This window comes from Culicoides brevitarsis, chromosome 3 (assembly GCF_036172545.1).
Source record: "Culicoides brevitarsis isolate CSIRO-B50_1 chromosome 3, AGI_CSIRO_Cbre_v1, whole genome shotgun sequence".
NCBI lineage: Eukaryota > Metazoa > Arthropoda > Insecta > Diptera > Ceratopogonidae > Culicoides > Culicoides brevitarsis.
In genome coordinates this window covers 12,480,393-12,497,052 of record NC_087087.1, presented here as the reverse complement: position 1 = coordinate 12,497,052, position 16,660 = coordinate 12,480,393, and the positions used below count along the sequence as shown (strand labels likewise).

General features: G+C 33.2%; 4 protein-coding genes across 4 annotated transcripts; 1 reads left to right on the top strand and 3 right to left on the bottom strand.

The window, feature by feature from the left end:
* Window positions 1–147: 147 nt before the first annotated feature.
* On the bottom strand, window positions 148–4,975 carry LOC134835207 (membrane alanyl aminopeptidase-like). Its single transcript, XM_063850077.1, has 7 exons — window positions 4,968–4,975; window positions 2,141–3,499; window positions 1,442–2,078; window positions 947–1,134; window positions 721–886; window positions 519–661; window positions 148–454 (listed from the first exon to the last, which is right to left on the bottom strand). The coding sequence occupies exons 1-7, from the start codon at window positions 4,973–4,975 to the stop codon at window positions 160–162; spliced, it is 2,796 nt and encodes a 931-aa protein (XP_063706147.1). The 3' UTR covers window positions 148–159.
* Window positions 4,976–5,532: 557 nt separating this feature from the next.
* Window positions 5,533–10,100, bottom strand: LOC134834118 (membrane alanyl aminopeptidase-like). Its single transcript, XM_063848669.1, has 5 exons — window positions 9,912–10,100; window positions 9,071–9,857; window positions 6,097–7,536; window positions 5,898–6,040; window positions 5,533–5,848 (listed from the first exon to the last, which is right to left on the bottom strand). The coding sequence occupies exons 1-5, from the start codon at window positions 10,079–10,081 to the stop codon at window positions 5,566–5,568; spliced, it is 2,823 nt and encodes a 940-aa protein (XP_063704739.1). The 5' UTR covers window positions 10,082–10,100; the 3' UTR covers window positions 5,533–5,565.
* Window positions 10,101–11,866: 1,766 nt separating this feature from the next.
* LOC134835206 (aminopeptidase N-like) lies at window positions 11,867–15,069 on the bottom strand. The gene is made up of 3 exons (XM_063850075.1): window positions 14,670–15,069; window positions 13,234–14,058; window positions 11,867–12,710 (listed from the first exon to the last, which is right to left on the bottom strand). The coding sequence occupies exons 1-3, from the start codon at window positions 15,062–15,064 to the stop codon at window positions 11,867–11,869; spliced, it is 2,064 nt and encodes a 687-aa protein (XP_063706145.1). The 5' UTR covers window positions 15,065–15,069.
* Window positions 15,070–15,375: 306 nt separating this feature from the next.
* Window positions 15,376–16,452, top strand: LOC134835659 (RING finger protein narya-like). Its single transcript, XM_063850578.1, has 4 exons — window positions 15,376–15,980; window positions 16,038–16,136; window positions 16,190–16,285; window positions 16,347–16,452. Exons 1-4 carry the CDS (start codon window positions 15,422–15,424, stop codon window positions 16,436–16,438), a joined length of 846 nt encoding a protein of 281 aa, XP_063706648.1. The 5' UTR covers window positions 15,376–15,421; the 3' UTR covers window positions 16,439–16,452.
* The last annotated feature ends 208 nt before the right edge of the window (window positions 16,453–16,660 follow it).

Here is a 16,660-nt window from a genome sequence, read left to right as displayed (position 1 = left end):
TAACACGCATTCTGTCAACAATGGAGATAACGAATATTTGCAACTTGTTATCATCGCGTTACAAGAGAACTAATACCTTTGACGAAAACCCGAACAGTAGCATTTTTTTTTTCGAAAAATCTCATTAAATTTTTGATATGGATTAAAATTTATTGCTTTTTAACTCAAGATTAGGAGGTAACAGGCGATGCCCAGTATGAGACCGTAGCTGATGGAAACAGTTTTAGCTGAATTTCCTGTGTCGTCGAGCATCTTGAAGTAAGATCGGACTTCGACAAGACGTTTTTCGTCCCATTCTAAAAATTTTTTGGCATTTTCTACGGCTTTTGTGATTAATTTGACGTTATTTTCACTTAATTCGGGTATTTTTGAGAAATCTTCCAAACGTTTGACTTGAGTTTCGGTCGTGAAATGGTCTGAAAGTTCAGTTAATACTTCACCAATGCTTCCCATGCTACGAAAAAAATTTAAAAAATTAATTTTTTGGAATTTTATTTAAATTTTTAATCAAAACTTACACATTTTCCCATTTTTGCCAGTTTTGGGTCAAATAATTGAAGACTAAATCAACATTCTCGTGGTTACTGGTATAAATATTGGCAAAAACGGGCTTCTTATCGGGCATTTTGATGTCATCGGAAAGGATTTTGTCCATTAAATTCTAAAAAAAATAAATTTTTAATGATTTTTCAACTAAAATTTGTCAAAAAAGTCACTTACATTCACTAACGACTGCTGTTTGGTGCATCCCAAGGCATTTAAAAGGTTAATTTTTTCAGTAGCGACGTTTGTGGTCATGTATTTTTCCCATAAAAATGCAAATTCTGTTCCAGATCCGCGACGAACTGCATTGCAATACACGGGAACGCGAATATTTGGGTTAATTCTAAGAAAAATTGACATTTTAAGAGGGAATTTGAGTAAAAAAAGGCTTTAAAAGACTCACGAATAATTTTTATCGTTCATTAATTTGTCAAATTCATCAATTGCGAGCATCAAACATTCCTCATGTCCATGTTTGCACATCCAGTTAAGGAGATTTGTCCGTAATAATGTGTCCAAATGGGTTTCTTCTGGTTTTGGTTCGAATCCGAGTTGTTTGTAGAGGCTTTCTGTGAGGTACAGGACGTGTTTCTAGCGGAAAATTCAAGTAATTAGTGGAAAAATGATATAAAATTTATTAAATTAGGCCAAAATTGAAGTAAAATTCATCAAAATAGACTATAATTAAGGTGAAATTCATAAAATTTGACAAAAAATGAGACAAAATTCAAGAAATTGGGGAAAAAATGAGGTGAAGTTCATCAATTTAGCTCGAAAATGGGCCGAAATTCATCAAATTAATCCAGAAATGAGGCAAAATTAATCAAATAACCCCAAAAATGAGGTAAAATTCATCAAATATACCCCAAAATGAGGAAAAATCATTAAAATTCCTTACCCGGAAGCGCTCATAATCCGAATTCAGTCCAATTCTGCGTGACAAATAGGACAATCCATTGAACATCGACACCCACGGAATGTAATTCTTCTCTTCTCTCACATAATCCACGATCGACATCACAAAATCGTACGACAAAATTCCATTTCTCGCGAAATTGAACAAATCATCAACGATTTGAGCCCGATTTAACACGTGAATCTTCTCAAAATCGCCGGATTTTAAAAATCCACGAATAGATTTCCAATTTTCTTCGTCGTAATTCACGCGATAGAAGCCAACTTGTTGAACATTGAGGAGATAAAAGCCCAAAGTTCCATTTTCCGGCAATTTTATGCTAAAATCCTTCGTTTGGGTGTTCGGATAGACAACTTGAGTCGCGGTTTCAGTGAAATGCTCTTCGCGATTGGCAAAAGTGATGGGAATAGACCACTTTGAGACATCCTCCGGCTCTTTTTCGTCAAATAAAAATCGATTTTTGGAGATTTTGAGGGTGTTGTTGTCGTTTGAGGTCACTGTAAGATACGGGAATCCAGCTTGAGAGGTCCATGGCTCGAAAATTTCCATAATTTTCGCTTCCGGATTGACTTCATCGAGGATTGTGAAGAGCTTGTATGGCTTCACTGCTTGATATTCACTGAAAAAAAGGTAAAAATTTTTAAAAAAATTTGAAAAAAATTAAATTTTAATGAAATTTACTATTTTTTTAGGTACTCCTGAAGCCCTTTTTGGAAATTTTCTGCTCCCATGTGATGTTCGATCATCCGTAAAATGGCAGCTCCCTTAAAATTCGTGATTTCATCCAACATTTTTTCAACATCTTCACGAGTAAATACCTCATCATCAGTCAACGGACGTACATTTCTCGCTGAATCCGCTTCCATCGCCTTTTGTAAAGCCTCAACCACGAATTGTTCAGGTAAATTCCACTCTTTTTCGATCATCGCAGTACCAAAAGCGCCAAAATACGTTCCAAATGCCTCATTTAGCCACGTCTCGGACCACCATTTGCCTGTTACGAGGTTTCCAAACCACAATTGGGCAATTTTATGACCGATTGTCGTTGCGATTTGTTGTTTGTCGGCAGCATTTGTGTCATTTTCATCACATAAAAGCAAGTTTTCACGGAAAGTCATTGCTCCCCAGCTTTCCACGGCGTTCATTTGCTGTTCTGGCATCGCAATTAAGTCGATTTTTTGTATTTCCGGTACTTTTGTGAAGATGTAGTTTAAGTAAATGCCCATTTCGTGCAGAATTTGTTGACCAAAGTAGTAGGAATAGGTCAATTGAGACTCAACTGAGGCCCGAACCCATACCCCGAAGCTTTTGTCAGTCGATTGTTTCGATTTAAAGTCGTGATTTATGACAAAAGTCACTAAATGAGGCGACATTGGAGGTGTAGCTTTGAAAGTTTCACGAACTTTTGTTGAATTTTCGATCGGAGTCACTTCTTGAAGTTGCATATTGCTGAGAGAAACTTGAAAATCCTTCGATCGGATGATGTTTAATTGAAAAACTGCCTTGAAAAGAGGTTCATCGAAGACGGGGAAGATTTTTCTCGCATTCATGGGTTTGAATTCCACACTAAAAACGCCTCCTGATTTAAATTTTCCTTCATATTCGATCTCCAAAGTGTACTGAACTCCCGATTTCATCTCTTTTTTCAGCGGAATCTTCAGTTTTTCCGTTTCATTTTGGTAAATTGTCTCTTCTCGTGCCACAGTCATGCCTTGATTATCCAAAAGGGAAATGCTTTCGACCGAAATTGACTCATCCATGTGAAGTTCGATCTCTTTTACGCCCGTTTCCTCAGTTTTTAATAAAATTTTGACGTTGCCATTGAAGGTAAAAGCTTTATTCGCTCCCTCGTCTTTGAAAAATGGCTCGATTTCGATCACATATCGACTTGGATAAACGCTGCGTGATAAACGAAAGTCACTTGGATCGACATCGGCGTCATTTTTGGAAATTTGCAGTTTTTTCGGGGCATTTATTAGATGAGCGTAGGTCAGAAACAGGAAATTTACGATAAGAATTAATGCAAAGTTAAATGACTTGCTGAAAAAAATGTGTTGAAATTTTTTTTGGGAGATAAGATTTGAGAATTACACAAGTAATTATTGATTGTAATTGAATGCTGATCTGAGGAATTGATAATTTTTTATCGTTAATTGAGTCAATTTTTGTCATGATTCATGAAATTTGTTAGATTTGAAAGACATATTATCAGGAGAAAAAGTTAATTGTTTAAAAAATGATGAAATTTTTGCAAAAGTTTCTATTATGAAGGAAAATTTCGCATTTTATGGCTTATTTTTTGAGAATTTAACAATTTTCTTGACAATTCATAGTTGGAAAATTTTTGAAAGTTGAAAATTTTGTTAATGTCAATTCAAAAAATTGCCGTTAAAAATTTGAAATTCGTTTTTTGCTAATTCAAACTTTAATCTTGCTTGAAATTTTCACGATAAAATAGTTTTTTTTCAAACTTTCTTTTTTTTAAATTATGAGAATCTTGTTGAAAATTTACAAAAATGAAGAAATTTTTTCAAAAATTCTTAAATTTTCAGGAAAAAAACAAATATCAATTAAAAAAAATTACCGTTAAAAATTTGAAATTCGCTTTTTGCTAATTCAAGGTTAAATTTGGTTTGAATTTTCAAGATCAAAAATTTGCTCAAATTATTTTAAAAAAATTTTTAAGAAATTTTGTTAGAAGTTTGCAAAAATAAAGAAATTCTTAAAAAAAATTTTATACATATTTTCTTGAAAAATTTATAAATGTCAATTCAAAATATGACAGTTAATTTTCCAATTCTAATTGAAAAGACAAAAAAAATAAGTTTGTATCTTCAAAATCTTGATATAATCTAAAAAAGTAAAGTCTCCTGATAATTTTTTTTTTAATTTTTGAAGGAAATTCTTAAATGTCAATTTAAAAAATTACCGTTAAAAATTTGAAATTCGCTTTTTCGCTAATTCAAACTTAAATCTTGCTTGAAATTTTCAATATTGAATAATTTTTCAAACTTTAAAAAAAAAATTGAGAAATTTTATTGATAATTTGCATATCTGAAGGAAATATTTTAATTTTCGTGAAAAATTCATAAATGTCAATTCAAAATTTGACCGTTAAAATTCAAAATGTAACTAAAAAAACAATAAGAAATAGAAAATAAATATTTTTTACTTCACTTTTACTTAAAATGTTCAATTTTCTATAAATTTTCCAAATTTATGAAGAAAATTTGTAAATGCCAATTTAAAAAAATTACCGTTAAAAATTTGTAAATGGATTTCTTGCTAATTCAAACTGTAAATTTTAAAACCCTTTCGAATTTTTTATTCTTTCACTAAAGTTTTGCTTATATTTCTAAAATTTCTTTGATTATTTTTCAAAAAATTATTAAAATTTCACATTTTTAAGGGGAAATTTTTAATTTTTTCACTTCTTTTAGCATTAAACATTCTTTGCAGTCCTCGATCAGCACTCAATTCTTTCTTTTTTCGAAATTTTTTAACTTACTTCGTCATTTTTATGCCACGTTTTACTTTTTTCCGATAAAAAATTAGATTTTATTTCGACTTCTGTTTAATTTTTCTACCAAAATCACAAACTATACTGAAAAACTACTTGCTTTCGACACCTTTATTTATATTTTTTCCACAAATTTGTACCAAAAATTTTATCTTTTGACATGTTTTACCTTTTTTCATTATCAAAAACAATCAATTAACATTACACGCTTTCGTTACTCAGATAATGACGATCCAGAAATATACTTGGGGGAGTCGATTTGACCTTATGGCGTGCCTTATGGAGAATTTTCATGAGATAGTTAAGCTTTGGAAGCTAAAAAATGTGAAAATTTATAATTTTTTTTGAAAGTTTATGTCATTCAAAAAGAAATTTTTATCAAATGAATCACTTTTCATGTCAGAACTTGAACTAAATCGATAAAAATCTTCAAGTTTAACTGATAAGGATGTCACTTTTTCGCTTTAGTCGCTTTTTAACTCAATAATTGATGATGCCTTAAGTCAAAATGTGCCTTCGTCATGCGTTTTCTACGAAAAAAATCATCTTTATGATTCAAATAATACTTTTTTCTATTAAAATTCCTTTAAAAAAGCGCAAAAACCGTGATTGCCAAGCAAATAACGACTCCACTCAATACTTCGACATGTCCCTTGCCTCCCTGGTCTGGATTGAAATAACTTTTGATCTCCTTAAGTCGCTTAGAATCCCATTCCAGATTCTTTTTGCTACGCTCGATCGCGGACTTAAGTCTTGTTTTCACTGATTCCGATAAATTTGTGTCATCCACGAACTTTTGAAGCTTTTCAACTTGCTCTTGGTTTGTAAAACGATTTGCCAAGTCACCGAGAGTCGATGCGAGATCCATTCTAAAAGGAATTTTGTAAAATTTTGGCAAAAAATTGGGAAACTACTTACACTTTGGACCATTCTTCATAATTGGCAGTCACATAATTGAACACAAAATCGACATTTTCCAAGTTTCCAGAGTACGCGCGGTTATAAGCGCTTGACTTATCTTGCAATCGGATGTCATCTGTTAAGATTTTCTCCAAAAATGTCTTTAAAAAACAAAATTTTCATAAATTTTATGATTTTTTTTCAAAAATCAACTCACATGAAGCTCATTTTCGTCTTTGGTACATCCAAGTGCCGTCAAAATCATCGCTTGCTCAGTGGCATAATTCGTTGTTGTGTATTTTTCCCACAACGTATCCCAATTTCCCGCCTTTTCTCGCAGCCCAGTGCAATAAACAGCTGGTTTCCAGTCCGGATCAATATTGACTTTCTTCTCCATTGCATTTTCAAACTCAGTTTTTGCTCTTTCAACACATTTTTCGTTGCCATATTTGCAGGCCCAATTCAAAATGTTGATGCGATTTAGCTTATCTTGGTGATCGTCTCCCGATTTCCAGTCCAGATGATCATAAATATTCGAAAGAAGGCGTTTCACAAAGTTAAATGTCTCGGTTTTGTAATTTTCATCGGGAATTCGTTGCATTAGATAGGAAAGTCCGTTTAACATGGCATACCAAGGAAGATATTCCTTCTCATCGATCACGTAATCGACGATATTCAAGATGAAATCGTACGATAAATACCCAGCGCGCGCCAGATTGAAGAGATCGTCGATGATTTGGGCGCGATTTAGCACGTGGATGTCTCCGTGATTCTCAGATTTAAGAGCTTTTGCGATTGCTTGCCAATTATGTTCTTCGTAATTGATGCGATAGAAGCCAACAGCTTGCATATTGAGCATATAATAGTCCAAAGATGTCGTATTTTTGTAAAAAGGAATAATATGTTCGTCATCATGTGCTTCAAAGATCGACAAATGAGCGCGTTTATCACTGAAATCAAGTTTACTCTTGGCAACCGTAACGGGAATTGTCCATCTTGAGGTTATGTTGTGATCGATCTCGTCGATCAGGAAACGACGCTGTGTTACTTTCAAAAAGTCGCCATCTTGTCGTACCATAAGAAGCGGATACCCAGCTTGCACGGAGTAAGAATTGAAAATTTCCCTTGGGCTTACGTACGGATCTTGTTTTTCCAGTTCAACGAAGAGATCTTCAGGAGTCGCGATGGAATATTTATACCGTTGCAAGTAATCTTGGATGGCTTTTTGGAAACTACCGGGCTCCATGATGTTATGCATCATCCGGAGAATTGAACCGCCTTTGTCGTAAGTTATCGTACTGAAAAGTGTTCGAATTTCAGGATAGGAATTCACGCCGGGATTCGTTAAAGGATGACTTGAACGTTGAGCGTCAGCGGATAAAGCATTTTGCATCGTTGAAACCACGAAGTTATCCAAGACTTTCCAATCTTTATGCACAGGATCGAGAGCGATGAACTCAAAATATGTAGCGAAACCCTCATTGAGCCAAATAGCTTCGAACCAATGGCAGGTAACGAGATCGCCGAACCACATATGGGCGATTTCGTGACTGATCACTAACGCTATGCCTTGTTTTTGGAGGGTGTTTGTGTGGTCATCGTCTACTAAGAGATTTGTTTCGCGATGCAAAAGCATTCCAAGGTTCTCCATGGCGCCCTGTAACGAAATATACATTGAGAGGTTTAACAAGAATTTACAAGTTTATTAACAGTAATTAAAATAAAAAATATAAGATGTGAAAGTGCTATTTAGAATATTGAATTAGCGGGCGGGCAATATATAAAGTTTATATTATAAACCGGAAAAAAAGAAAAAAATTTAAAAAAAAATTTGAAATTTTTAAAAAATCGATTAAAAATGATAATTAATTACGAATACTGTTAAAATTGATACAAAATGGCGGACATTTTAAATATTTTATAAAACTTTCGCCCATTGAATAAGGATTTTTGTCATAAAAACATAAAAGTCTGTCTCGTGCAATATTTTGAAAATTAAATTTTTGAACAAAAAATCATTTGCACAAAAATTTTTTATTTCGAGTGCGAGAAATATTTTTAAGTTACACTTCGGTTTTAAGTTACAGTCTTCCGCACTTCGCCTGACATGAACAACGTTCGAAACTAGTCGCGAAATAAAAATTAAAAATAAAAATTTTGTGTTTTTATTCGTAAAAAAACTTTGAGGAATTTGAAAAATAAATAAATGTAAAAAATCATAAAGTCTAAAAAATCATTTGCAAAAATTGAAAATAACTAAAATCAAATAAAATGATACAAAAAAAAAATCAAAAGCTTTATATATCAGAATCAACTTTTTCGCCCATTTAAATAAAACCCCAAGTAATGACAAAAGACATGCATCACTTTCTTCGCAAAATAAAAATTATAAAATCGCTGAAGAATTTTATGAAAAATTCTCAGATAAATTCGACGATATCCATTCTGAAAATTACGATCTTGAAAATTATTTTTAAAAAAGGAGAGAATTCAACAGAGCTTTTTAAAAAAATCGAATAAAAAACTTATTTTTAAATCAGATATAAAGAAATTATTGTTGTTTGCCGAGCTAATGGACAAAATCCCTTTGAATTTCGATAATGATGAAGAATTCATAGAAAAAAATTGTATGCGTAAAAAATACGAGTCGTCAAACACTTCTACATCAGATGCAAGTGAATACGACTTCGCTAATTCTGCGGCGTCGGAAAATGTCAAAATGTATTGCCGGCTCAGAGATGATATGTCTTGAGAAACACATCTACATATTTGCTTTAAATCATCATTTTTTAACGACATTTACCAATTTGACTCGACTTCATCAACGTAATGATAAAAATAGGTTTGCTTTATTCAAAAAATTCGAAAAAGTGAGTTTCGTATTTTTCATCGTCAGTTAAATAACATTCCTAATTTGTGAGACATTCAGAAGATAGGACTTTTTAATTAACTTGTAAAATTTTATAAAAATTTATAATAAGATATGTGAAATTATAAAAAATATGAGTAATTTCAATCAAAAGTGAACGAGGAATAAATGAAAGAAAAAATGAACCGTTTAATTCTCATCTGAGAAAGTTTGAATATTTCAGATGATTTTTCAACTGATATTTCAGTTGATTTCTCACGAAGACAGTTAACAGGGTTCTGTTTTTTAATTTACATTTTAAACATTTTCTATAAAAACTTACCGCTGAAAAATCCGGAATCGCCGCAATATCCATCTTTTCCACTCCCTCAAACTCATAATACGAGATTCCATTCCACGCATCAAACTCTCTAATCAGCTTCGGACCCAACTGAAATGCAAAACTAACTTGATCAATCGCATTCGGTCTCGCATAAATAGCAAATGTATGATTTTCCCTGTCATGATCGGTGACATTCGCGAAGTCTGATATCACAAACGCCAACAAATATGTCGAGATAACGGCAGTCGGCTTGTATCTGTCAATCACGAAGGTTTCGTTAAGTTCTTCTGTTTCATAAAGATTTGCATTGGAAATGGAAATTGGATGAGTTTGAGGATTTCGACCAATGTGAAGCTCAAATTCAGCTTTGAAAGCGGGCTCATCGAAGCAGGGCATCAAACGACGTGTTTGTTGTCCGAAATGCGTTGTTCCGAGAAGTTTTTTGGAATTTTCGTCGTCTTTGTAGTAACTTTCGTAAAAGCCACGCATATCATCGTGAACGAGACCTGAGTACTCGAGAACTAGTTGATACGTGAACCCAGGCTCTAAAGTGTCGGATTTTAAGGTACATTCGAGTTTTTGGTATTGATTGACGTTTAAACAGTTTGCCAGCTCAATTACTGTCGATCCTTCTTCCTCAGGTGAAATAATTTGGAGGTTATATTTTTTGATTGAAATGTCTTCTTGATTCAAAATTATCTTTTTTAACGATTGTTTGACAGTAAAATCGATAGAAACTTTTCCATCAAAGTGTTTTTGGGTGCCAATGTATGGAGTTATCATCAATCTGGGACGAAAAATGAGTAAAAATCCCGTTTTTTAGCAAAAAATTCGCACTTACAGATAGTAACTTGGCCAAATATCGTCCGTTAATCGAAAATTTTCCGTATTTTTAGGTGAAAACTCGTCATCAGCTCTCTTAAGATAGTCCGTTTCATACAAATCTGGATACGGATCAAAGGAATGCCCGCAACAAACAGCCACGAGGGCAAAAATAAGCAAAAATCGCATGTTCGCAATGCGTTTCGAACGAAAGTCAAGCGAAAACTGAGCCACTCAACTCAAAAATCGATAAATTTTAAGCCCATTCACATCGATAACGAAAGCTTATCACCCCATTGCCAGAGACAAGAGCAATAAATCGGCTAATCAAATCACCGATGGGATAACCATCGATGACAAAATCGCTGTTTATTTTGATACAAACAATAAAAACATCAAAAGAACGATGGCAAAGCTCCAAGTCGGCGTTACAAAGTTGCCGGAATTATTTTCGGGCTTCACAGTTGTCGTTCCGTTGTAGTCATTGGCGGTTAACCAAGCTTCGATGGATCCAACGAACGCATTTGTCCACTCAATATCGGCTTTACTTGCTTCTCGGGTCTCGTAAGCGGCATTTTTTACGGTATCCGGATAGAATTTGGCTTCGTAAATGCGAACGACTTCCATGTACTAAAAGAAAATTTTCGTTAAATTCTTTTTTTAAACGAAGAAAAATATTTTTGTACCATTTCCAAGAGCTCGTCAGTCAATATGTAACCATTAAATGCCTTGAAAACGAGAGTCATGTCATCGTAACGTTGATTCATGGCGAGATAATGCTCCTTCATGAACTTCAGAGCCAACGTAGTGCCAATGTTGTTGCCTTTCACGACGGTTTCAAACAATTTGCGACGAGTGGAAGCCTTTATTTCGAAATCTATCGTCTTTTGAGGGATGATTGATAAGTCAAGGGTGCTAAAAATTTATAAAATTAAGGATTTTTTTGAAGTTTTGAGGATAAAAATAGAAAAATTACGTTTGTAAGCTACTTTCGTTCCTGCTGCAACCGATTGCTCCGACAATTAAATCGAAAAATTCTCTTCGTAAATTGACTTTGTCCAACAAATCGTTGCCTTTTCGTTCCACAGAGCCGTTTGAAGGGGTTTGAATGTAGTCTAAAAGGCGATCTAAGATCTCGTAGTCGTATTTGAAGGTAGTGCAAGCGATTGTTTCTACCAATTCTGGGAGGACTGCTGTTATGTTGCCATCGACCTAAGGATAAAAAAGTTGAAAATGAAAATTTCAGGTAAAAAATTCAAAATTAAAAAAAAAATTAAAAATTTTATGAAAAAATTTGATAAAAAATTGAAAATTTTATGGAAAAAAAATTAAAACTTAGTATAAAATTTTAAAAAAAAATTAAAAAGTTAATAGAAATTTTTAATTTTTTTTAATTGAAAAATCTCGAAAAAAAATTTTGAAAAAAATGCTCCTAATGAAAGTAAAGTGTCATGAAAAAAAAATATATAAAATTCATGAAAATTTTTGAATTTATAAAAAAAATAAATTTTCACAAAGAATATAAAAATAAATTTTAGTGAATAAAGAAAATTTTTAAATTCAAAAGAAAAAAAATAAAAATTAATAAAATTATAAAACCTCATATAAAAATAAAATTTTATGAAAATTAATTAAAAATATAAAATTTAAAACTTTCTGAATAAAAATTAAATTTTTTATTACAGTTGATAAAAATAAAAAAAATAAATTATTAGACTTTCTAAAGAAAAATTAAAATTTTTTTTATATAAAATTTAAAAAAAAAAAAAAAAAAAAAAAAAAATAGGAAAAAATCTTTAAAAATATAAAATAAAAAATTTAAAAAAATTCTTAAGTTAATTAAATTCTTAAATTCTTGCTTATAGAAAATTATGAAATTTTATTATAAAAATCGAAAAAAAAAATTCAAAAAGTGAAAAAAGTATGAATTTTATAAAAAAAAATAATCAAATAAATCATAAAAAATCACTAAATTTAAAAAAATACACTTACAAGTTTGGCCATAAACTGCATCGTCTCATTCACACACGCCTCCACACCTGCCGAGCACGCCAAATCCCCGATAAATTGCCTGTTCAAGCGTTGATGATGCGTCAATTCGAGAATTTCCGTGCCACTCCAATCCAAATCGGTCCCCAATCCGATATCGCTGAATCTCTTTTCCGTCACTTGTCGCACAAAAGTCTCAAATCGATCGAAAGCTGGACTGCCTCTTAATCGATGCCACAAAAATTTGAGCTGTTTGTGAGCGACACTCCATTCCGTGTAATAACTTCCGTCACTTTCCTTCAAATATTCCAAAAGACGGAAAAAATCGCCGTACTCAACGTAACCATTTCGTGCCAAACTTCCATAATCGTCAATGAGCTGGGCGCACGTCACGGGATCAACATTTGAGCTATTTGTCAAGAGAAGATCGAGAATCAGCTCAAAACTTGGTTCATCGTACAAGACACGATAAAAACTGGCCTGTTTCTTATTGAAAATCACAAAATTATCCGCGGGAATGTCTTCGAGAGTTAATTCTGAGTCGGGAAGAAGCCAATCTACGATCGCAGTGTCTTCGAAATCGAGTTCTTGATCTGCTGTGCCAACGATGTAGTTGATGGGAATGTACAAGGAACGATCATCTTCGGTATTTGTGAACAAAAGTTGAGTTAAAATGACAGAATTTTCCTTTTTCGTGACTTTTAGTATGGGATATCCGTCGATTTTGAACCAATCCATGAAAATTTCGCTCAAATCAGCAGGAAGAGGGTCATTTACGTGCTTCGTTAATGCATTGAAGAGATCCTCAGAGGTAATTGTCTTGCCAGAACTACAAAAAAAAAAGTAAATTGTTGATCTTTTATTCAAAAAACTAGAAAAAAGGGTCAAATTAATCTCTTCAGGGGTCAAATTAATCTCCTTAGGGGTCAAATTAATCTCTTTAGGGGTCAAATTAATCTCTTCAGGGGTCGAATTAGTCTCTTTAGGGGTCAAATTAATCTCTTTAGGGGTCAAATTAATCTCTTCAGGGGTCGAATTAGTCTCTTTAGGGGTCAAATTAATCTCTTTAGGGGTCAAATTAATCTCTTTAGGGGTCAAATTAATCTCTTCAGGGGTCAAATTAGTCTCTTTAGGGGTCAAATTAATCTCTTTAGGGGTCAAATTAATCTCTTCAGGGGTCAAATTAGTCTCTTTAGGGGTCAAATTAATCTCTTTAGGGGTCAAATTTATCTCTTTAGGGGTCAAATTAATCTCTTTAGGGGTCAAATTAACCTATTATCTCCCGAGGGGTAAATTTGACCCCTTAAGGAGTTAATCTGATCCCATTTTCACGCATAGGAATCAATACTTACAACTCTTTGACGAGCGACTGAATGCCTTGATGAAAATTTTCGAGTCCCATAACGCCTTGGATCATATTAAAAATGGCTGCTGCTCGTTCATTAAACTTCACTCCATGGACCGGATCGCCATTCACCTCATTTTCGAACGCTTTTTGTGTGATTTCCGTCGTAAATTGCTTCCACGAGAGAAATTGATTCACAAGTTGCGTATTTGAAGGCACATAATACTCGTAAAATTTCGCTAATCCTCTCGAAATCCACCATTCGTCAAAAGTACGGGGCGTTACTTCAAATTCTACCCAATTAAGTGCCAACTGATGCGAATAAATTTGCAACATTTGCTGATAATTCATCGGAGTCGATGTCAATAGAGATCGCAGGAAATTTGTTTCATCCACGACATGCGATCCCCAGTTGTCGAAGCGTCCCTCGAACGTTAAAGGTACTGCGAGGTAATTGCGATCTTTAATGGAAATGTCTCCCAAGAGCTGCGTATAAGTTCTCCTCATTGCGACCAAATATGCGAAAAATGTGCTCACTTCACGTTCCGGCGAGTGATAAACCGAGACAGAAGCAAGAGGAAAAGAAGTTTTCTTCAGATTTTGGTACAAACTGAAGCTGGCAATGTCGATATTGACTGAAATTGGTATCTGTTCGAACGTTGTGAGGATGTAACCGCCTTCAGTAATGGAATTTTGTAACGTATTTCCAACAACTGAGTAATCTCTTGTATGTTTGAGCTTGATTTGGAAGGTATTTTTGTATTGCGGATCATCAAAACATGGAAAAGCTCGTTTTGCGTTGCCAAATTCGAAGTTTGTGGAGATAAAATGACTGAAAAAGAGACAATTTTAAAGTTATTTGTCTTTAAAATGAGTTTTAGGGTAAAAATTTTACATTTTTATTTAAATTCTTAATTTTTTAACATGTTTTGAGGTTATATTCAAATATCTAACCTCAAAATTGTAATAAAAATGATTAATAATTTATAGATTTTGTGCTTTTTTGATTTAAAATGAATAAAACTGAAAAAGTTTTATAATTAAGAATCTAAAAAATACACATTTTAAGGATAAAGTAAAAAATCTAACCTCAAAAATATTGAAAGTATTTTTTTAAATTTATACTTGTAAATCAAAATCATTCTTAAAATGAAAATATTTTCAGAGTCAAACTTGAAAAAATAATTTTAAGAGAAAAATTTAAGCTACAATTTTACTTTTTGAAAAAAAATTAAGTTAAAATTTAGAAACTTAACCTCAAAAGTTTTTTTTTCTGAAACTTATAATTGGCAATTTTAAATTGAAAAGGTCTCGAAATAAAAAAAAAATAAGTTTTTAGATCTTAAAAATTTTAACGAGATGATTTTATAACTTTTTAAACATATTTTTAGGTGAAACTAAAACATAACCTCAAATTTGCTTAAAATTCAGAAAAACTCTTACCTTGTAGTCCCATTATCCTTATAATAATCTTCAAAAATTCCAATTGGCTCACTATTAATTCTTCCTGTAAATGCCAAAGTCAATAAATACGAGTCCCCTTTTACTAAATCCTCTTCTAGCAATATTTCACATTTGTCATCATCCCCAATCGTAACATTTGCTACCTTTAATCCTCCCGATATTTCGTAAGAGTTAATTTCCAATTCCTTGCAATCCAGCAAAAACTTTGAACTTTGCTCCAAACACTCGAAATCGATTTTTACAACACCCGAAAATTGACGAGTTTCAGCAGCTTCTGTGAGATCAAACGATATTTCGTAATTTTTTGGCGCCACATTTGCCACACAGATGATCGGATGCAAAATGGCGACACTAATTATTAGTTTAAGAAACATTTTTCTGTGATTTTTTAATGATTTTACGTTCATTCACTAACGCATCGTTCTAATTTTAGTCATAAACTAAGAAAAATTCGGTTATTCATAGCTCGTTATCAAAAATAATAGATAAGATATAACGGAACCATTGATTATCGAAAATTCGGCAGTCAGATAATGTTTGTGGTGAATTCCATGTTTGTTTATTCACCACGAAGGTCAAGTGCGAAAAATGTTGAACGCACTGTAGTTCGAACCCAAGGTGAATTTTCGTTAAAATCAATCATTTCTTGTTAGAGTTTTGCCACGTGCGGTTCAAAAATCAAAGTTTTTCTCAATTTTCAAGTTTTTTTCTTCATTTTTTTTCGCATTAAAATGAACAACGCAATTCACTGTAACAAGTGCTTCACTTGCATGCACCTCCAGAATGGTCTTGAGCTGCTCATTCTCTCGTGCAAGCACGTTTTGTGCCCAAATTGCTTCGAATCCGGTGTTTGTGCCATCTGCCAAGCTCCCGCAAAGTCCATGCCGATCAACGCTCAAATGCCGCAAAACATCCGCGCGCTTTTCATGGACAACAATTGCAAATTCAAGGAAATTATGGATGCGGAAGCCTTTCAATTTGACCAAAAGCTGAACTATGTCTCGAAATACGCCGCCATGAGCGAGGAATACGAAGAGCTCAAGAAGGAAATTGTGGCTTTGGACAAACAAAATGCTGAAGCAGATGCCGAATACGAGAAGGAAGTCGCTTTGATCAAACGTTTACGCGAAACAATGACCGCGCTTGAGAGATCTCCAGATCGCGTACTGAACATGTCGAATTCGTCCTTGTTGGATATCTCGTCGGGATCTTCGAACTCAAATTGCAGTACTCCGTCTTTCTTGTCTTCCATGGATAAGTCGAACGATGATTCGAATGTCTCGATTCCTGGTAAGTTTTATGAAAACACGTGCTTTTTTGGTGACATAACCTAAAAAATTTTTTTAGCTCCTGATCTTCATCAATATCGTGCTCCGACTGAAAATACTTCAGTTACAAGTCGTTCTGTCAGCTCTAGCAGTTCAAGTTCTGCCATTCCTGTTGCTGGTAAGTGTTTTTTTTAAATCTTTAATTTTTAGGTTAACCTCAAAATTTTTTAGGTCCGTCTTTTAAACCGCAACAAAGATCTGACAATGCTTCTGGTCTAAACGTTGCCAAACCAAGCACTTCAGCAGGCACTTCATCGTTGGTTGCTGGTAATTTTTTCAAAGATTTGCAAGTTTTTCAAAGTTTAACCTCAAATTTGTTTCTTTTTAGATGCACGAAAGAAGCTGCAGTTGCGTATGCCAATCCCGACTGAAAATCGCAGCATTTTCTCGCAAAAAGCTAAACGTGCTGGAAAACGTTGATTTGATTTTTTTTTTCAACTTTCACTTTCTGTTTTTTCTCTTTTTTTTAAATGTCAAAAAATTTAATGACAGCTGTCAAAATTTTGACAAATTTTTCAATATTTGACATTTTTTGTTTAAAAATTCGATTTGGAACTAAAAAAAATTCAAAAAATTAGATTTTCAAAGAAAAAAGTAACAGCTGTCAATTAAAAATAATTCATAAAATAATGACATCTGTCA